Source organism: Podarcis melisellensis (assembly GCF_964234715.1).
Source record: "Podarcis melisellensis genome assembly, chromosome: 6".
Classification (NCBI taxonomy): Eukaryota; Metazoa; Chordata; class Lepidosauria; order Squamata; family Lacertidae; genus Podarcis; species Podarcis melisellensis.
This window is the reverse complement of record NC_138538.1, coordinates 55,476,238-55,497,657: the sequence shown is the minus strand read 5'-3', so window position 1 is coordinate 55,497,657 and position 21,420 is coordinate 55,476,238. Positions and strand designations below refer to the sequence as shown.

General features: G+C 38.7%; 2 protein-coding genes across 3 annotated transcripts in view; one reads left to right on the top strand and one right to left on the bottom strand.

The window, feature by feature from the left end:
* The window catches only part of TUT4 (terminal uridylyl transferase 4), a 39,819-nt gene extending 23,629 nt beyond the window's left edge, over positions 1-16,190 (top strand). Inside the window, exons 13-30 of the mRNA XM_081917443.1 lie at positions 22-740; positions 2,915-3,065; positions 3,577-3,663; positions 4,535-4,638; positions 5,457-5,514; positions 5,608-5,711; positions 6,020-6,109; positions 6,838-6,951; positions 7,754-7,831; positions 8,705-8,882; positions 9,077-9,124; positions 9,209-9,291; positions 10,166-10,281; positions 11,170-11,330; positions 11,823-11,923; positions 13,166-13,709; positions 14,826-15,005; positions 15,683-16,190. Of these exons, the coding sequence (XP_081773569.1) occupies positions 22-740; positions 2,915-3,065; positions 3,577-3,663; positions 4,535-4,638; positions 5,457-5,514; positions 5,608-5,711; positions 6,020-6,109; positions 6,838-6,951; positions 7,754-7,831; positions 8,705-8,882; positions 9,077-9,124; positions 9,209-9,291; positions 10,166-10,281; positions 11,170-11,330; positions 11,823-11,923; positions 13,166-13,709; positions 14,826-15,005; positions 15,683-15,774 (3,008 nt within the window). The 3' untranslated portion in view covers positions 15,775-16,190. The remainder of the gene's footprint in view (positions 1-21; positions 741-2,914; positions 3,066-3,576; positions 3,664-4,534; positions 4,639-5,456; positions 5,515-5,607; positions 5,712-6,019; positions 6,110-6,837; positions 6,952-7,753; positions 7,832-8,704; positions 8,883-9,076; positions 9,125-9,208; positions 9,292-10,165; positions 10,282-11,169; positions 11,331-11,822; positions 11,924-13,165; positions 13,710-14,825; positions 15,006-15,682) is intronic.
* A 778-nt stretch (positions 16,191-16,968) lies between these two features.
* PRPF38A (pre-mRNA processing factor 38A) lies at positions 16,969-21,344 on the bottom strand. 2 transcript variants are annotated; one of them, XM_081917447.1, is made up of 10 exons: positions 21,209-21,344; positions 20,376-20,535; positions 19,918-20,039; positions 19,457-19,542; positions 18,938-19,048; positions 18,483-18,595; positions 18,360-18,386; positions 18,180-18,277; positions 17,761-17,812; positions 16,969-17,492 (listed from the first exon to the last, which is right to left on the bottom strand). In XM_081917447.1, exons 1-10 carry the CDS (start codon positions 21,336-21,338, stop codon positions 17,450-17,452), a joined length of 942 nt encoding a protein of 313 aa, XP_081773573.1. In that variant the 5' UTR covers positions 21,339-21,344; the 3' UTR covers positions 16,969-17,449. The 2 variants fall into 2 exon arrangements, with proteins under 2 accessions (XP_081773573.1, XP_081773574.1); XM_081917448.1 differs by having other exon boundaries at positions 17,761-17,809.
* Between the last annotated feature and the right edge of the window lie 76 nt (positions 21,345-21,420).

The window sequence follows — 21,420 nt, the reverse complement described above, 5'->3', positions numbered from 1 at the left end:
TACTGGTTTGTCTTTTTATAGATCCTTTTGCACTAAAAAGAAATGTTGCACGGAGCCTGAACAGCCAGATGGTATTTGAGTATATCCTGGAAAGGTTCAGGACAGCATATAAATATTTTGCATGTCCACAGAATAAAGATGGGAGTAAGTCTAAACTGGATACCAAGAAGAAGGAAAAGGGAAAAATTGGCAGCAAAAAAACTGGAGAACCTGTAACCAACTGTTGCCTTCCACAGCAGGCCAACATTACAGAGAAGCAGAACACAGGCCATGCTTGTATTATACAAGAGTCTAACGAATGTAGTGAAATGGAACCTACATCCAGGAGATGTACTGAGAACTTGGAAAGTTTATTGGTAAAAAAGCCAGAAATTGAAAACATAGACTCTCAAGACAAAGAGGAAACTGTGTCCCTAAGTACTAATGAATGCTGTGAACTACAACAAAAATCTAAAGCAAAGAACGATCAAGAGCCTTCAGATGAAGAGGAGCTAAGCCAACATTGTGTTTTTAGTGAAGATAGGTCTCTTGATGCAGATTCTGTTAGTGAATTATCTGATGCTGAAAGTCTGCAGATTTCAGTAACGGAGTATCCACAGAAGAGTATGTGCTCAGGCACCAGCACATCAGCTACCTCGCACAACTGCAAAGCAGTAGCAGAGATTCAAGACAGTAAAGATGAAGTCACCACAGAAGATATGCATTATGTGTTTGATAAATTTATTTTGACTTCTGGAAAGGTAAAGCAGACTCAAAACTTTAACTTTTTAAAATAAAATGTTTTCTCTAACTGTGTTTTAAGATCATTGCTAAAGAAATGTTTTTGTCAGCAGACAGATTCCATTGACTCTCATTACCAGAAGATCCTTGATATTTTCTAGCTATATGGCATCAATTTTTCCTCAAATCTCTCTTGACATTTTTAAGTGTCAAATTGTTCCTACTTGACTTAACCTTCACTGCAGTGAATCCTAAGAACAGTGAGGAATCTCTTGATGAAAGAAGAATGAATCTGCCTTCATGAAGCTTCAGTCCTTTCTACCAGTCCAGCTTTCTTCAGATAACTAAAGCGCTTCTTTTAGAGGCAGAAGGGCCACTTTCTAACATTCTTCCAGAAGCCAAGAGTTGTTGAATTCACAGCAGAGCCCTTCATGGATTCTCTGTATTTTCCTTTGGTTTGATGAAATCAAAGAGAAACATAATAGTGCTAGAGAGAATGCCTCTGTCTTACCTCTAAAGCACATATTTCTTGAAAAAGTATATTTTAATCTCACTTTCATGTGAACTAGTTTCATTCCTGAACTAGTTTTAAAAAACCACCCACAGTAGATAAAGCCTTTATGTATTGTAGCAGTGTTTAGCGTTTTGACCACTATTCAGAGTTTCTGGAGTTTTTGTGAGCTATTATGCAGTAAGGACTAAAACTCAAAATGCTATGTCTTTCACTCCACCCTCAAACTAACATGTGGTTTTTCTCCATCTTTCCCATTCGTTTCTTCTTTCTTGGGCTAGGAACTTGTGCAGTTTGGGTGCAGAGGTAGTAATTATTGAACAGTTTTATCATTGGGCAAGGCAGGGGACCCGGGACTAATTGCAGCATTATTTGAACCAACTGAGGAATATGAAATATATATGCAAATTTGCTGCCTTCTTAACATGTGAAACAGGCTTGAAAAGATAGTGACTCCCCTAAAACCGACCAGTGAGCTTGCTGCTTGCATCTTGTACTTTTCCCGTTGGAACATTGTTGTTGTTGTTGTTCAGTTGTTCAATCGTGTCCGACTCTTTGTGACCCCATGGACCAGAGCACACCAGGCACTCCTGTCTTCCACTGCCTCCCGCAGTTTTGGTCAAACTCATGTTCGTAGCTTCGAGAACACTGTCCAGCCATCTTGTCCTCTGTCGTCCCTTTCACCTTGTGCACTCAATCTTTCCCAACATGAGGGTGTTTTCCAGGGAGTCTTCTCTTCTCATGAGGTGGCCAAAGTATTGGAGTCTCAGCTTCAGGATCTGTCCTTCCAGTGAGAACTCAGGGCTGATTTCCTTAAGAATGGATAGCTTTGATCTTCTTGTAGTCCATGGGACTCTCAAGAGTCTCCTCCAGCACCCTAATTCAGAAGCATCAATTCTTTGGTGATCAGCCTTCTTTATGGCCCAGCTCTCACTTCCATACATCACTACTGGGAAAACCGTAGCTTTAACCATACGGACCTTTGTCAGTAAGGAGATGTCCCTGCTTTTTAAGATGCTGTCTATGTTTGTCATTGCTTTTCCCCCAAGAAGCAGGTGTCTTTTAATTTCGTGACTGCTGTCACCATCTGCAGTGATCATGGAACCCAAGAAAGTAAAATCTCTCACTGCCTCCTTTCTTCCCCTTCTATTTGCCAAGAGGTGATGGGACCAGTGGCCATGATCTTAGTTTTTTTTATGTTGAGCTTCAGACCATATTTTGCGCTTTCTTCTTTCACCCTCATTAAAAGGTTATTTAATTCCTCCTCACTTTCTGCTATCAAGGTTGTGTCATCTGCATATCTGAGGTTGTTGATATTTCTTCCGGCAATCTTAAGCTTGGGATTCATCCAGCCCAGCCTTTCGCATGATGAATTCTGCATATAAGTTAAATAAGCAGGGAGACAATATACAGCCTTGTCGTACTCCTTTCCCAATTTTGAACCAATCAGTTGTTCCATATCCAGTTCTAACTGTAGCTTCTTGTCCCACATAGAGATTTCTCAGGAGACAGATGAGGTGATCAGGCACTCCCATTTCTTTAAGAACTTGCCATAGTTTGCTGTGGTCAACACAGTCAAATTCATGAAGGAGCTGTTGGAATATGCTGCATATATTTAAGGAAAATAACACTTTTAAAAAAATATATTTTAAAATAAAACATTTTTGTTTGTTTCTTCCATAGCCACCAACTATAGTATGCAGTATCTGCAAAAGGGATGGCCATTCCAAAAATGACTGCCCGGAGGATTTTAAGAAAATTGATCTAAAACCACTACCACCAATGACAAGTAGATTTAGAGAAATACTTGATCTAGTATGTAAAAGGTGTTTTGGTAAGTAAAGTTTTGCTATTCTGACCTGGTTGTGAGTACTACTTCAATAGTTAATAATAGGGTACTGAACTCTAACCACATTAATCTGGGATTTTCCCTGCTTAAATCAGTGGAAAGAAGGCATTCTTCTGTGATTGGAAGTAGTGTATACTCATATGTTCTAGTTTACAGTAAGGTCACCAGGATGTTTTAGACTTTGCAGTGGGTTTGGCAAATGTAAGTTTCCAAAGCGTCAAGGAATTGCATGGTATTGTTAACCAAGGTATCTTTAGTAATGGACAGATTTTGCAGGGCCAACACATAAGTTTGTTTCTTCTTTTGCCTTCCTTTCAGGGGTTTGGTCTGATATTTAAGATGATATGGTTGCATCCTAAATGTAAAATACCATCACCAGATGACTTTAATGAATTACAGGGATCAGTAAAATATTCAGTGAGAGAAATGTTTGAGGATATTTAATTCTGACACTTGGATGTTGCTGAATGGCTTACTTAGGTTTTTGTTTGTTTAGATGAATTATCGCCTCCTTTCTCAGAGCAACAAAACCGAGAACAGATTCTGGCAAGTTTGGAAAGATTTATTCGAAAAGAATATAATGGTATGCAACAGGAAACTTTTAAAAACATCCAATTTATTTGTTATTTTGCAGTTGTCCAAGAGAGTTATTTTCTAATTGTATTTATTTATTACATTGTATACCATCTTTCCTTGCACTTGAGGACAAAACATTATATACACTAATACTCAAACCAATGTTTTATATTATTATAGGAACAACACAAAAAAGAAGCATTAAAAAGAATCTAAAATCAATATTGGCAGCAAGTTAATAGAAGATATTAATTTTTGAAATTAAGTGCATGTGCAATAGTTCCTTCCTCACTTGGATCTTTCCCTGGCAGACAGGTATCTGCAGGCTGAGAGTATATATCAGCCAGCTAATGCCAAGGAAAATCTAGTTTGCCATGCCTCATCCTTTAGGAAGATATCCTAAATGTTTTCAGTATGGAGAAGAAGGTTAGAAAAGGAGTTGGCGTCAAGCCCATGACCACAAATGAGAAATTGAGAGAACTGACAAACATATTGAGTAACAATATTAAAACAAGAATCAAGATTTGTACATTAATAGAACTTGAAAAATAGTCTAAAGAAATCAGAAATGTGTTTTTCCTCACATCTTGAATTTATTTATTACTGAAAAGTGATGGAATATATGGGCATTAAAACATGCTTTGTTTGGGGCACTGGAAAAACTATTGTGTCTGACAGATGTGGCAAGATGACACTTGGGTGGTTATACTGGGTCTGCAATAATCTGAATCATATTGTTTATTTTGTCTTACAAAATGTAGTGGAATATAAATTCAGTTGTTCTCGAATTTTGTGGAAGTTTAAAGTTAATGTACAATCTGTTATATTTTGAATGAGTCTAAAGTTATTATTTTAAAAACCCTCTTTCTTTTGATCAGACAAGGCCAGACTGTGCCTGTTTGGCTCTTCAAAAAATGGATTTGGATTTCGTGACAGTGACCTGGATATTTGCATGACACTAGAAGGCCATGAAAATGCAGAGGTATTTTATTGTTGCTTTTATTTTATTTATTCAATTTGTATACTGCCCTTCACCCAAAGATCACTGGGCAGTTCACAGCATTAAAATACTAAATGAGAACACAAAATACATAATACAGTCGTGCCCCAGGTTACAAATGCTTCAGGTTACAAACTCCACTAACCTGGAAGAGTTACCTTGAGTTGAGAACTTTGCCCCAGGATGAGAATGAAAATCATGTGCCGGCGGTGCAGCGGCAGCAAGAGGCCCCATTAGCGAAAGCACGCCTCTAGTTAAGAACAGTTTCAGGTTAAGAATGGACCTCCGGAACGAATTAAGTTCGTAACTAGAGGTACCACTGTCAAACAAAAACAAAAGGGAAACAAACCAGTAAGCCCTCTCCCACAGACACATTTAAAAGGCCTTAGAATTGGCCAAATGCCTGATTATAGATAAGCTTTATTGCCTGACGCCTAAAGATAATGTAATGAAGGCGCCAGGTGAGCCTCTATGGGGAGAGCATTCCACAAATGGGGAGCCACTGCAGAAAAGGCCCATTTCTGTGCTGCCACTCTCCAGATCTCTCATGGGGGAGGCACCCAAAGAAGGGCCTCAGATGATGATGATTGCAGGGTCTGAGTCGGTTCATATGGGGAGAGGTGGTCCTTGAGATATTGTGTTCCTGAGATGTTTAAACCTGCTCTTTGGAGTTCTTTTTAAAATACATTTTATATAGTTGAAGGAAGATTATTGTAGCATATATGTTCAAAGTACTTGGTTACTCTGAATTCTTTGTGGGAATATGTAGGTAACACAGGCTTTTTATTTATTTCTTCTAGAAATTAAACTGTAAGGAAATTATTGAAAATTTGGCAAAGATTCTTAAGAAGCATCCAGGTATGTGTATGGGACTTTGTGCTGCTTATATGCATTTTTATGTGTTCTTTGGCTAAGGGGAGTATTTCACATCTTGAAACATTATCTTATCAGGTTTAAGAAATATCCTGCCTATAACAACAGCCAAAGTGCCTATAGTAAAATTTGAGCACAGACGAAGTGGCTTAGAAGGGGATATCAGCTTATACAATACACTGGCAAGTATCATCTTCAGTAAAAGTCCAGATGTTTGGTCAAAAGTTCACCTGTATGTTTCACTCCTTTAAATTCATCAAGAGCTGTTATTCAGAGGGCATAGGGGCCTGCAATTGTTGGGATTCCACACATTGCTTGGAAGTGTGACCTCTTCCTCTGAATTTGTTTTTGGCTGTGGTTGTGACCTGCCTGAAATTTTGTAAGAATGTAAATATGCATTGTTTTGCAACATTTCTTACGTTCAGTCTGCAAATTGAAGTGTGCCTGATACCCAAAGCCTGATACCCAAACCATTGGACTTGTTTTATAGGCACAGCACAACACAAGGATGCTTGCAACATATGCAGCCATTGATCCGAGAGTACAATACTTGGGATACACAATGAAAGTTTTTGCAAAGGTAAATATAAATAACGTGCAACTTTAGCTTATTGCCATGTGTGCTCAGTGGTTTCTTTCCCCAAGAGGTGATGACAGTTCAAGTGCAACTTGTTTTTTAAATGGTTTTCTGAACAGTTACAATTCTGGAAGCTTATGAAATTTCTGATTTCAAACAGCGTCTGAAATTTCTGCAGAAGCTACTGGTAGTATATATAATCATACTGGCCTATACAGAATTAGGTTTTCAAAGTCCCTGTTGATAGTTGGATTATATCTGTTTGACAGATTACTTGAGCTGCAATAATAGAATGTGGGTTTATATGTTGGCTTTAGAACTAGGTATAGTAAATTAGTGCCCCATTAATCTAAATGAAATCCATAGTTACCAGAATCTAAAGCTGTACTTTAATCCATAGTAGGATTTTTTCTTTACCTTTTTCCTTGAAGAGCAGACATACATGCCATATATGATATTTGAACTCTGATGAGTTTCAAAAGTGGTTTCTAATATAACATAGGTACTGCTGTTTTAGAAGCATGTCCACTGTCATCAGGGGCATGTCGAAGTAGTCACACAAATGAGCACTTTCAGAAATCGTATCCTTGTGCCTGTTTGACTTAGCTTATGTGCATGCCAGAGGTTGACAATATCATTCTCAGAAACGGCAGCATCACAAAATACTTCTTTTCTTTTTTCATTGTTATATCTTGTTAAATGCTCACTATATTCAAAATGTATTTGACCAGCGCTGTGATATTGGAGATGCATCCAGAGGAAGTCTGTCTTCATATGCCTATATCCTAATGGTGTTATACTTCTTACAACAGAGAGATCCACCAGTAATCCCAGTTCTTCAAGAGGTAGGTTTTCAGGAAAATGTGCTTTGGAAGATTGGCTAGAGAATTATTTTTCTTTTCAGTTCATTTTGTATGTGAGGCCAGTTTTGACTCTTGTTTTTTGGGGGAGGAGTTGAAGTTGCAACTGCATATCTCCCATGCCACTTCATGGGTTCTGTCTTATCACACTGAGCCACTCTTCCAGCTTCTTCACACATCACAGGATTCCACTGCAGAAGGAATTAATGTGCTCCTCAATATTAGTTTAAAAGCAGCATACATAATAATTGCACACAAGATATTGTTTTGCTTTTCAGATGTGAAATATATGTGTGGGCAATCATTGTATTTGATGCTTTGCCTTGAGTAGCATATTAATTCCAACGGAGAAGTACTTTTTATGTCAGAACTTTTATTACTGTTATAAATGAGGAAGAATGTGAGCATTCTCAAGCAAAGTAGTGCACGAAATGTTCTTTATCTTGATTATTTTAAAGTTAAAAATGGTGAGCTATTGCCCTTAACCAAATTGAGGTGTCACAAACAGGTTTAGTGCAAGTCTCCTTTTGAGCTCTATATGGACTGCATTCCTATCACCACTAAGTAATTTAATAAGCATTGTAATTTAATAATCGTGTGTCCCAGCATTGTTTCAGAACTAACTGTTAATGGTTTGCAAATACATCCATCTGGGCCCTAGTAATATTTTCTGTGATATTTTCATCCTTTTCAAAAGAGAGAATACTTTCTGATTTTGGATTTGTTCATTACCCCCTCCTCCCCCACCCCACCCCATTTTCTGCCTTTATTCTTCATGATGTTTTAGATATTTGATGGACAACAGATCCCTCAGAGAATGGTTGATGGATGGAATGCTTTCTTCTTTGATGATACTGAAGAACTGGTAATGTTCTAATTCTGGAATAGTAATTGAGTTCTTAGGTGTAGTAGTATTATATCACAAGTACATATACATGCTTAATTATTATTTTTTATAAGACCACAAGCAATATATTTGGCATTGCACAAATGAAAAACAAAACACCTTTCTGCAGAATCTGTTGGACAAGGGAAGGGTAAAGAAATGAAGAGCTGAAAGTCTCAGAAGTACAAAATTAGATAGTGGCAGCAAGAGCTTTAAAAAGTTATAGAATTAGCATTTTGGCAACTGTTAAACAGGAAATGTGCCACTTTGGTTTTTGGTTACAGAAATAGCACAGGGCTATTTTTATTGCCAATCCCAGCATTCATCTTCAGCAAACCTGTTTGTTAGACTCTTCTACAAACAAATTTAACTTCTTGTATCCAGCTCATGTGTTCTGGTTTTCATAGACATCTGTTTGCTACTGAGAATAGGATGCTTGACTAGACATGTCTGTGGTTTCATCCAGCAAGGTTTTTCTTATTCTCTCATGCCTATTTACTCCTGATGATCACTAGTAAGCAAGATGCTCAGTCAACATATAGTGCAAAATGGAAGTGGGCTAGTCTTCTCTTTTCAATGCTTCTTATATCCAGTGAATTATCTGCCTCTGCAATGAGCACATTAAGAGAGGAAGTAGCCTTACCTGAACTTTCACAGGTAGAGAGTTTCCTATGAATGTAAAAGATGCTTTTATTCCTTTTCCCTGCTACCACATAGATGTACATTCAGGACGGCCCAGCTTTGCAATAGATAGATGCCACATACTTCACAATGTGTTACTTTGGAGCCATCCCAAACTTAAAAGTATCATGTTCACAATAAAGTACTTTATCTGCTATAACTTTTATACAGAAAAACCGTTTACCTTCTCTTGGGAAAAACACAGAATCACTGGGAGAACTCTGGTTAGGGTTACTGCGATTTTACACTGAAGAGTTTGACTTCAAAGAATATGTCATCAGCATTCGTCAGAAGAAGCTGTTAACCACATTTGAGAAACAGTGGACGTCCAAATGCATCGCCATTGAAGGTACTTATGGAATATCTAACATAAAGGATATATCCCCCTGAAAGAATTTCTCACTTATAAGTGAACTTCTATTAATGTTAGTGAAAATGTTACTTGCGTGTCTTACACCAGCAGTATTTGTTAACAGCAAAATTAAGTGCTGTTGGAATTTCCCCCCCTGCTCCTTTAATACTGTGTTTATTTCTTCTGTTCAGATCCTTTTGACTTGAATCATAACCTAGGTGCAGGAGTATCCAGAAAAAGTAAGACTTGAAAAATGTTCTATTCAGTGTTAATAAATTTCTAAAGTGACACTTCTTTAATTGCTTTTTTCTCTCCTTTCACAGTGACCAATTTCATAATGAAGGCATTAATCAATGGGAGAAAATTATTTGGTACTCCTTTCTATCCGGTGCTGGGAAGAGAAGCTGTAAGTTTTCTTATTTTGTAACTTGTACTTTTCTGCTGTGGTCACAAAGTACCTTTATTGCAGTTCTATGGGTCCTTTTGAGTACATGTAATTTAATTTCATAATTGGTTTAGTGATCTTGGTCATAATTGTTAATCAGTAGGACTGAAAACTCAAGGCTTAACAGTTAGGTCTTAACAGAACCCTAAAATATCAAGTTGGTTCTTTTACTTCCAAGATATATTACTTACATTTTGTGTATGTTTGTATTGGTGTTGAACAAACAACAGCAGGATATGAGAACTTCCACTTTTAAGACTGTGTTTAACACAGTTTCTCACAGCTTATCTTGCATAAACATGCAAGCATACACTGAATGTCTTACTCTTGGACTCAGTTCTAATGAACTGTTGCTCCTCCTTTCCTCCCTCTCTGTCCTTCTTCCAGACACTTGAATTTCAAGTCATGTACCTCAGACAAATAGCTAAAACTCATGCATTCAATCCCAGGCTGCTAGTCGACAGTTGAGAATAGTGTAGAGTAAATGCTATCTTAGTTCCTCGTGACCACCACAATGATTAGGTTTTGCAAAACTTGAAAGTTTGTATTTAGTTGGTTTGTTAGGGTAAAATATATTGCTTCTTTCACTTACTTTGTATTTCTTGGAAAAATAAGGCTATAAAAACCCCTGTCTGGTATTATTACAAATATATTTTACAAGACTGTAAATATGAAAATATCAACCTTGTCTTTTGCCTTTTCTTCTTAATGAATGCCTTACTTAGTGAGATATGCAACTGCTGTTTCTCCTTCCTTTCCCCCCTGTTCCCCATTTCTCTTCAAATAAAGTGAATACAGAGAGCTTGTAGATAATAGCTTGTTTTCCCCCTTGTAGGAGTACTTTTTCAACTCTAAAGTATTGACTGATGGAGAACTGGCACCCAACGACAGGTGCTGCCGTGTCTGTGGCAAAATTGGTCATTACATGAAGGACTGCCCCAAAAAAAGGAGGTTGGGAAAATAAACACATGAGCTAGTTTAAATTTTTTTATGCTGAATGCAAGAAAAGAGGAGAAAATAATTTCGTTTGCCTCAAGGAATGCACCTTACTCTCTTAAATTTTCTTTCAAAAACTGTTTTTAAGAAAATCACTTTATCTTTCCAATGAAGGAACGCATAACTAGGCAGAGGAGTTGGTGTAAAACAGTGCTGAGTATTCTAGTGAATTACTTACCACTTGTGTATTTTTTCCTGTGTTTTCATGAACAATACCATAAATGTTTTGTGCTTTGAAGGGCAAGTGCAGTGGCTACTTGCCTATGATAAAGCAAAGGGGATGGGAGGAACCATGTGTGGCAATTCAGAGCTGAGGTTAACTTGAGGGACCATTTGGGTCCTGTAGGCTTTGGATGAAATAGCAGCAAACAGTACATCTCATCTTTCCTCAGCTTACTGAGCAGTATAAACTTCCTTTGCACCATGCTGCAGTGGGTGGGAAGGGGTTGGATTATGCCCTGCTGACCTGCACTGGATTCTGACTGCCAAATGACACCCGCATCACTTTCCTTTTCTGCCCACTGCTTTGGTAGGTGGAAGACCCTATGATGGGATCTCACAGTGGCAGCTAACAAAAAGACCAGAAACATAGCTTTCTGGGTTCTGGGCTAAGCCAGCCAGAAATCCATTGCAGTGCAACCATTATCTTGCCCCCCACCTTCTGCCCAGCTGGAACGTGCAGCAGCTCTGTAAAGCCACCGCCATGTTTTGGATGATGCGATTATCAGTTTTTTGTCCACACAGGGACATTGAAATGAATCTTAAGGCTTTGGCTGCCTGTTTGAAAGTCACACAGCTTCAAGGATACTTTTAAGCAATGCTTGCATACCTGTCCCCATTTAGAGTGAAGAAAAAGGAGAATGAGAGAGATGATGAAAAGGAAGTCAAGGAAGAAGACAGAGAGACTAGAGAAAAGAGATGTTTTATCTGTGGCGATGTGGGACACGTTCGAAGGGATTGTCCAGAATTTAAACAGTCAAGACAAAGAAGCAACGGTGCTCTCGGTAATGGAGCTTACTTCTGAGTAGATATGCATTAGCACTGCACTGTTTGTCCTTTATTCCAGCCTTGCTACCCATGGTCCAGCCAGTGGAATTGTTTGCATTCCTGCTGACTGATGCAGGATTTGCCTCCTATTCTTTAACTCTCTGGTTTTCAGCTGGTGGGTTGAGACACCATAGCCTGATCCAAGGTGGGTCATAACAGGAGCGACACCACCATATGGTAAAATATTAAGAAATGGGTCTCAAAATGCATGTTTGGGTTAAAAGTGGGTCCTTGGTCTGAAAAGGTTGAAGATATCTGGTCTAACCCTATTCACAGGAGCCAATATTGTCTTCCTTGGACCTCTCTGGCAGAGGACATAGTTGCAATAGGTACAGCAAATAAAGTTTTGGCTGCATAAATAATTTTATTTGCACATATCATTGCTTTGGACCACAGCCTGTTGGTTTCTTAATCTGTATTAAACACATTCTTTACACTTTATCACTTAGGGACTCAGTTAGTCCGAAGCCTTGTAAACACTCAGCAAGTAACTGGATCAATTCAACAGCAAGTGGAAAGACCCTTACGTGCTAGACAGACATCAGAATGTGTAAGTTTCATTTGATTCGGTATTTCTGAATTAAATTTTATATAAGAAATCAATTTCGATTGTGTAAGTAATATAACAATAATGCTTGTGAAGTGTACTGCTGTAAAAAGGCCTCTGTAGAGTTCAGAAGTACAGATTCTTGCATATTTAAGGATTGAGGCAACAATTTAGAGCAAATGGAAGAGCCAATGAATTAAGATGCTATTGGTGACTGAAAATTAGTAGGACATTTTTAAAGTTACATGTTTTATTCCAGTGAGAGTTCAAGTGACTGTTTTATCAGTGGTAGGGCTTGTTCTACAGAATGATTTTGTTCAGATGATAGTACCTTGCTTTAATAACCAAAATCTTTGGCCACACACAGTCCCTTTGTATGACCAAGGAAACAACCTAGGAAATTAACCATAATTTCTGGTTTTATGAACCAGCAAACTATGGTTAAGAGCTTTTGAACAAGTCAAAATATAAAGCCAACTTCAAACTATATCTTAGATTGTTCTGAAGTTTGTAACTATAGTTCCATGATTCAGATGAACTGTAAAATTGAAGTTGCCGGTAGGTAGCCGTGTTGGTCTGCCGTAGTTGAAACAAAATAAAAAAAATCCTTCCAGTAGCACCTTAGAGACCAACTAAGTTTGTTATTGGTATGCACACGAAAGCTCATACCAATAAAAAACTTAGTTGGTCTCGAAGGTGCTACTGGAAGGATTTTTTTTTATTTTGTAAAATTGAAGTTAACAAATGGATTGTTTGCTCCCCCAATGAAGTGAAGAACAAACAGCAAAGCTTGTTCATGTTTCATATATTAAGTTAAGGTCATCTGAACTCTCCAAGTGAATATGGTGAATCTGCTGTCAGTTAAACCTTATACTTTAACTCAGGCTTCCTCAAACTCGGCCCTCCAGATGTTTTTGGCCCACATCTCCCATGATCCCTAGCTAGCAGGACCAGTGGTCAGGGATGATGGGAATTGTATTCTCAAAAATCATCTGGAGGGGCGAGGTTGAGGAAGCCTGCTTTAACTGAACTTGCAGTCATGAAGAATTTAGTTCTTCATAAAAAGTCCTCACAATGGATAGTCCAGCCCTATATGTAGCCTATCTCAACTCAAAGACAGTAGTTGAGTAAACCTAGAGCTCAAGAGACTCCTTTGTGAAGACTTTTTAGCATTAAGTGCTTAAATGGAACACTTAACTAACTCATGAACTAATACGAACTACATCCTTTTTTCCCCCTCTCCAGTCTGATTCGCGTCAGTCATCTTACTCTCCACAGCCTCAGCAATTTACTCAGAATTCCTCTCCACCAACCTCCATTAACCAGACTCAGCCACAACCAATATCCCAGTCTAAGCATGCTCTGCAGCCCCAGCAAGGGGCACAACCACCCCACCAGGTCCAGCTGCCTTTGTTTAACTTTCCCCAATCTCCCCCAGGTCAGTATGCCACCTTGCCTAACCTGGGACTATTTCAGATGCACCCTCACCACCACCACCACCATCACCACCACCACCAAATCCAACTTCCTAACACCTCGTGGCCTGTTATTCACTCTGCACCGGGTAATCCTCCTCCTCACGCGGCAAATGTTCCTTTTTCTGTGAGGGCTGGCAGTAGCAGCAGCCCGCCCAATAACCAGAGCAGCGTAAGCCTGAATGATCCCAGTATCATCTTTGCACAGCCTGCTGCCAGGCCTGTAGGAATCCCCAGCAGTACTCATGAGGGACACTGGCACAACCCTGTGACTCTAAGCTCACTGGTGAACAATGGCACGGTGGGGAACTCAGGTAACTCTCCTGTCTCCTCTTTTGTACAAATACTGACTGTTTCTTTGCTTAACGTTTCTGAACCTGTTCATTCTGACAGTGCTGTATATTCTGGGGTGCAGATGAGGAATCTTTTAGGGAAAAGATGAATCGCCATGTATTTGCTTAGGCTACATAAAAAGTGGGTTGGGTTTGGAAGGCTATTTTCATAGCATTTGACAAGTTATTTAAAGAGATAATAGTTTGAGCTTTCTGTCAAGAAACTTTGATTCCAAATCTGAACTTCAATAGGGATGGGCTTCAAAGAGTTCTGTGCAGAACTTCTGCCCAGTTTCCTTTTGAGCTGCGTCCCCTTGTGCTGCATTTAATACTGTGCTTCAGGAGCAGCTTGAGGTCTGTGTGTTAAGGAAAAGGACCTCAGTGTATGAGCAGAACATTAAGTACAGCCCTTTGGATCCCATCCAAGCTAATTAGAAACCCTGCACCACCTTTCCTTAAAAGATCAGTGTATTCTGAGGCTCAGTTTGAGCCAGGGCCAGAAACTAGCTTTCAGTGCTAGGACCTCAAAAAATGAATGGTAATAAAAGCGCCTCTGAGTAATAGAGTACCTGTCCTTTACCCCTGCAGAACCGCAACTGTATCACCATCACTTAGTGAATAATGTAAAATGGAGCAGATTGTCTCCTGTTGGTTTTACATGACTCTTTAATTTTAATTTTTAATTAAATTTATATTCCACCCTATACCTGCAGATCTTCAAGTGCTTCTATTGTATTTCTTATCTATGTATGCATATTTAAGATTGCTTTCTGCATGCAGAAGGGAACTACGTATTATAGCACCATGAGCTCTTGCAGCTCAGCAGCAATGGATACTTTTAGTCTATTCATGGCTCCTTGGGTCCAAAATCATCTTGTACAAGCAGAAAGGCACTTCCACAGGGGAGCCCTTCTAAATTCTTCTGATTTCCCTTTCCTAGTGCAGCTGCCCATGTCCCATCCCATGCTGTTCCAGAGGGCCCAAAAATAAAATTAAGTAATTAAAAAAAATACTTACTGCTGTGCATTTTGCTTTGCAGGTTGGTGATTTCAAATACAGTAATCTTTTATCTCCTTTTCATTTTTGAATGAAAACTAGATCAGGGCTTCCCAGGACAGTTTGGTAAAGCGAACCCTCCTCCTCCTCCTGTTCCTTGGGACCATGGCACCCCAGCCCATTTTCCTCTCCTGCGAGGGACGTGGCCTTACAATATTTCTCCGAACTACATGCAGCAGGGAAATGCCAGCTATCCATTGAATAAACCTTTCTACCCTCAAGGTAGTATCTTCATGAAGCAACTTTCTCACCTTTCTGCTATTATTTTTATTGGTTTTGGTTTTAGTTGTTGTGATAAGAACAGGTCTCCTAGGAACAGCTGTTGTGCTAGTGCAATGCCATACTGGGCTCTCACTCAAAAGATCTTTTCTAGGTTGCTTGTCTATAAAAAGCTGCAGTCTTTTCTGAATTTACCTGTCTGTATATCAACTGTCAATGTATCTGTATAACAACCACTTCCACTTCCATTCTTTGCTGTGCACTGTCTGTTCTCTGCCTGTTTAATAGGAAAAGAATTCATTGGTTTAACTAAATGTGAACCTGCTTGTGCAAGTAGATATCCCAGATACCAAGCTTTAGGGGCGTCTTATGAAGCTTCTACCTTGAGGTGGAAAACCTGTGGCCCCCTAACTCACATCACCCTTGAGGATCGGCCATGTTGGCTGAGGGTGATGGGAGTTTGCATCCAACAATATCTGGAGAACCACTGTTCTTTCACCCTTGCATTTTTTTGTTCCATCTTGATAGTCATGCCTCGGTCCACAAGTATTTCAGCCTATTTCTTTTCCATAAGTGCCCCTTTCTGCTGTTAAACTTGCAGGAATTTAAAAACTCAACCTAAATGTTAAATTGGATTTGGATAGTTTCTGCTAAAATAATTGTAACCTATTTTCTTTCAGCTGGCTTACTGATGCAGAACAACCAGCGGTTTTCACTTCTGTCCCAAGGACACCCACATTTGAACATGAATTTCATTCAGCAGAAAAAATGAAGTTTAATTAAGGGGATGGGAAGAAATCAGGTTCTGGATTCAAATCTTATTGCAACATGTTTAGATAAGAGATTATTTAAAACTGTTTTTAACTGTATCATTTGTACATAGATATAAAATATAGTTTTTACCAGTATCACAAGAAGTGATACAAATGTCATCTATTTTATTACCCTATTTTTAAGGGGAACTGTGTTTTATTTTATCTTGATAAACTGTAAAGAGAGTTTTTAAAATTAAGTTGTTTATTTTCTATTAGCTTTATCATACTTTGGTTCAGACTTTATATCTATTGTTCTAAAAAGAAATTAGAAAGGGATTTCATGTGTTAAAGATTGTCATTTCTTTACAGAACAATGTAGTGCCAAAAACTTTTTAAAAGGAAAAAAATAAAATTGCAAAATTAGAAATCATAAGTAGAATTTTTCATTTGTATACACAGCTGGATTCTGTTAAGCCTTTTTAAAGTACTGCAGACTAGGGTGAAATAGTATCTTGGACTCCATATAATTGGCATCTAAATATATAAACTTCACAAAGTTTTACAAGTCTTCATATAGTGTTGGTGAGCATTTATCCAAAAAAGAAAGGAAGCCTCATGCTTGTGAAACTCATATATTTCCCCTTTGAAATTCTTGTGCAATTAGATTACTTGTCATTCCTTGCCCAGCATCTGTGCCCAAAGGAACATGGTCCCCAACAAAAAAAATGTGTTTGGACACTCCGCATTTACGCGAGGGTTATATTCCAGAGCACTGAGCATTTAAGTGAAATCACATATATTGGGAACACAACTGAAAAACCTGCAAACACCACAATCACTTGTTCCAAACCTCCTTTCTCAAACTCCAACTGGTCACCGGCCTCAAGGATCAGTGCAAAGGCTCATGGGATTGCACTTGCAAAGGCTCATGGAATTCATAGACACTGTTTTCACACTATTATGGCTGCTTTGCCCCCTTTCACGCCACCTCTGGGTTAACCCCTCTATTGTGTCATCATTTTCATTTAATTCTTGGTTAGGGGATGGGGGAAGATTGCCCGGAGGTGTTGTCTAGACATACAGGGTTACACTATTGGGAGAAATAAAGGTGCAAGTATCTTAAATCACAACACTGCATTCCAACCTTTTGAAAATTAAGCTCATCAGTACTTGTTGAAGCATCCTTGAATAATAATTAGTTACACAGCACATTTGTTCTGCAGCTTGTTTATCAAAGATTTTAATAAAGAAGTTACAATAGTACTTTCCTGCTTGCCCCACACCTGAAGTAATTCTCTACAGAATTATGTACATTTTTGAACAGCTTGTTGGCTGATAAAATTATGAGTTACATAAAAATTGTTATACAAATACTCCAAAAGCAAGACTTTCATAATAGGTTTCACAATGAATTTAAACAATTCATTGTGCCTTGCTCTTATATAGTTTTAAGCAAGTACGGGCTGTCAAAAGAATTTTTTACACAACACTTCTTTTAGGGAAAAAACATATGAACATACACTGAATAAATGTCCCCTCAAGTTAAACAAAGAATATTATGTTGTCAAAGAAAACGTTGTGAATACTAAGTGAATACAAAAATGATTAGCTGTCACAGCAGCTTCTACCCATCCTGATGCCTGATATCTACAAGAAAAGAAGTGGTGGCTCAGATTCTTGAACTCTCTAGGTTCATTCATTTCCCCGACGACTCTTCTTATGGCTCTTTTTAGATCTGAAAGAAGAACAAAAGCAACTCACTGTTCAGTTGACACTCAGGAAGAAATTAATTGAACATGTAGTGATAAATTCACCTCTGGATATTAATACAGTGATTATGATAATCACAAGAGTCCTAAAAATATCTTTCCAAGATACATACAATCTATCTTGAATACATAGATGATACAAAAAAGTTGTTGGCGGATAACAAAATCTAGCAAGAAATCTGTAAGCAAGACCTCTTAGAATAATATCATTTAAAAGTAATATGAACTATGTACCTTTCTGGGGACTTGGAATGACTTCGATGTCTATGGCTACGATGATGCCCTGCTGAGACAAGATACAAAATCTTTACTTTGATTTCGTTCTCTACAGAAGATTCCTCCTGAATGTAACATCAAGTAAAGCAGAGCGGTAATAGGGGATTCAATCAATTTTAACTTCGTTAGGGGCTTGAATCCTAGTTTCTGTGAGTAGAACTCTGCTCAAGGGTGCTCCAGAATAATGTCGTATGTGGCACCAAGGGCAGCAATGGAAAGGAATAATTTCACTTCCATGAACAGAGCTGGAACTGAGGATCCAAGCCATCATATTATAAACAGATTGCCCCCCCCCCCCAATACTGGTAGAAATGGGAAAGTAAATTAACAGATGCCAAAAAGCCACCTACAACTCCCTCTCCCCAAAATAAAATTACCTGGAGATTTAGATCTTGATCTGTGGCGTCTTTCCCTAGATCTACTTCGGTGTCGCCTTGGGCTCTTGCTGCGATGCCTTTCCCGACGTGGTGATGGACTAAAGGGACACAGGTTATTAGTATAAAGTTCACACAATTAATTTTTTTAAAATCAGCTTGATAATTTAGTAAGTCTCCTACCTTCTCCTCTTCGGGGATCGGCTTCGCCTAACGGAAGGGGGGAAAAGAAATGTTAGTTTGACAATAGTTTTAGGTACAGCATTAAGTTGGTTAAAAGTATTTTGCCGGCTCCAAATATGTTACCTTCTAGGAGATCTGCTTCGGCTTCTTCTGTAACGCAGAGTTGGAGATCTGCGGGGTTTGTCTAGATCCCTGTAGCCTCTTCTCCTGTGATCAGGTGAGGGAACTCGCTCCATCTGAAAATATTGCAAGCAAAGCATTCTGGAAAAAAAACCCCTTATGTTCAATGCAACATCTCTAAAATGAACTTTAAAAAAGATTTTAAAGAAGCACAAAGGACTCAATGCTTTAAAAAAAAGTTCTAGGAATAAAGTAAAGCTTGGACAGTCTTCTGATCCTCCTTTTGTAGAACGTCAGAACTGAACCATTAAGAATAAAATAACAATAGCTAAAGCCAGTTCTAAAGCTCTTTAGCAATATGAGCACCATATAAGAAATGCTTTCTTGCACTGTGTAAAGTCAATGTCAGTACTCTTGTTATAGAAGAGGCCCTCAGGGGAGCTACACAAATGTTCAACCTTTTCGTCCTCCTCCTCCTCCTCCTCGCTGGACTCCACATCATCCATGTCTTCTTCCAAAGCGCTAATTCGTGGTTCCAGTTGTTCAGCCTCTTCTAGGACATATCGTTTCTAATAATGAATGAATGAATCTTAATTTGTGTCAGCCATTGGCCATAGCAATAAAACAACAATACGATATACAAAGAATAGAAATAAAAAGTCAATTATATAAAATGCATTTTAGGGTTTTGAATCAATAGTCAAATAGTGGATCTTATTCTGACTGCTCCAGCTAAAAACCTTGCAACCTTTGCTGTCACCTACTCCTCTTGAATCGTTTCTAACAACCACCACCACCACCACCACCATTTCTCAATGGAAGCAATACACATTTGGAGGACATAGGGTTGGATCACAAAGGTCTTGTTTTTCCAAATTTAGACTTGGGTTGCCCCCTCCAACCATTATATTCTGATGTGTAGTATTTTAGGGTTGATTCATATTTTTATTATTAGCATGTTACAAGCCATTACACACCTGTAGTCTAGGTAAAATGACATCACAAACTCGCTCATCATGGAGCAGTTGATCAATAAACTCATCCACGTGCATTAGTTCAAACTCTGGAAAAAAATATTTTAGAGAACATCACTACAATATCTACAATAAAAAAAATTAAAATGGGTATGGCTGAAGATCAAATAAACATTGAACAATTTAGTCCTATTTTCCAAATAAAAACCACAGTATAAAAGGAGTGGAAATATTGCAGTTAATATTTTGTGGATACTGTGCTTCTTGGTCACAAAAGCAATAGTTCCTTACAAAGCAAATAATTTAATAAGTGTTAATTAAGACTATAACATCAAGACTCCTACACAGCATATTCCACAGATGCTATCTACATTGGTAAAATTGATTAAATACCACCCAACTTAATGACTTCTTTGTGGATGGGCAGGAGCTGATCAGATAAATTATAAAACTGAGCCACTTACCCCCATTTCTATTTTGGCTTTTTATTTTTCGATAATCATTGTACAAAGGTTCTAGGTATTTGTAGCAATCTATAGCAGTGCCAGTCAGTCTCATGTACAATGCACCCAGCAATCTTACATACCTAAAAATTAGCAGACACAAAAATAGCAATTTAGAATTATTATTCTTCCAGATAAAGTCATTGGAATACATGCTCTCAGCTCAGAATTTGAAACTATACCCCAAAATTTTCATTAATGTAACCTTCATGTACCACATAGCAGATTCTAGGTGCAGGAAGAATTAGAGAGGTACAATGGCAACAAGATTACCTCCAAACAGGCAAAACATTTGTATCAATTTGTATTAAAAATTAGTAGATGTAGAGATGAGAGCTGACTAACGTGAACCAAGAAAGGCTTTTGCTAATAATTGGAAACCACAACTCTAGACTACTTCTCTAGCTATTTTCTCTTACTTGAAATCTTCATTCTTTATAAATTCAACAATGATATCCTTTTCAGGCTGTATCTGCAGCATCTTCAAAGTCAAGCACAAGAATGGTGTAGGCTTGATATTTCCTCCATAAACTCCACCAGTGTATCTCAGTTCCATGGCTTTATCCACCACCAGTTCAGCTATGAAAGGAATCATATGAAACTCAGATTCTGAAGTTAGAGCAAGACCCGTTGCTCATGTTTAAGCTGGAAGTTGCATTTTTAGTCAACTAGGAAGGTTTACTGTTACTAGAGAATTTGCTACCAGAAAATACTATGACGGTGATGGAACTTTAAACATGCATAGGATTTAGATTCTTAATAAGCGTTCAAATGACTGCCCAAGCTTTCGATACTTCAGGTATTACCTCAAGTGGTTCAATCACGCGATTAAAAATATTAATAGGTGACTGCTTTTTTCCGGTGGGTACGCCTGCCCCTAAACTTTTTGTGAATCTAAGTTTGGCCTCATTGAGGCGCAGGCAGTATTTCAATATGAGTAGGAAAATGAGAGTACCCCTACACATTTTTATTTTTAGGGGGGAAAGCACTGATAGGCAATATAAAGGAAACTAACATAACACTGGTTAGTCCAGCATCTTTTGGCCCTGGATGAAGGGGTGGCATACAAATGTAGCCACTTATGAAATACACAGCGTGGTTGTACATCTTTTGTGCCCTCGTTTCACCCGCCTCTCCCCCGGTGTGTAGTTTCCAAACTGCCCCACCAAAGTGGCAGGTATTCCCCAGCTTCCCCCCACGGAGTGAGCCCCTCCTCTTCCACCCCCAGCTACCCAGACGCCGTAGGCCTCACCTGTGAGGCCGAAGCACTCCTCCTTCCAATACTTGGATTCATAGATGCGAGTGCGGATGATTTTCTCCACCAGGTATTGAGGGTTAGTGCCGTGGATGCTGTGCGCGTCCTTCACTGTCCGGTTTGCCATAGCCGAAGTCCGGCCCGGCACGAACCCGTCCGCGTAGAGGCCTGGCGAGAGAGGAGGGGGAAACAGAGGAGGGGAGACAAAG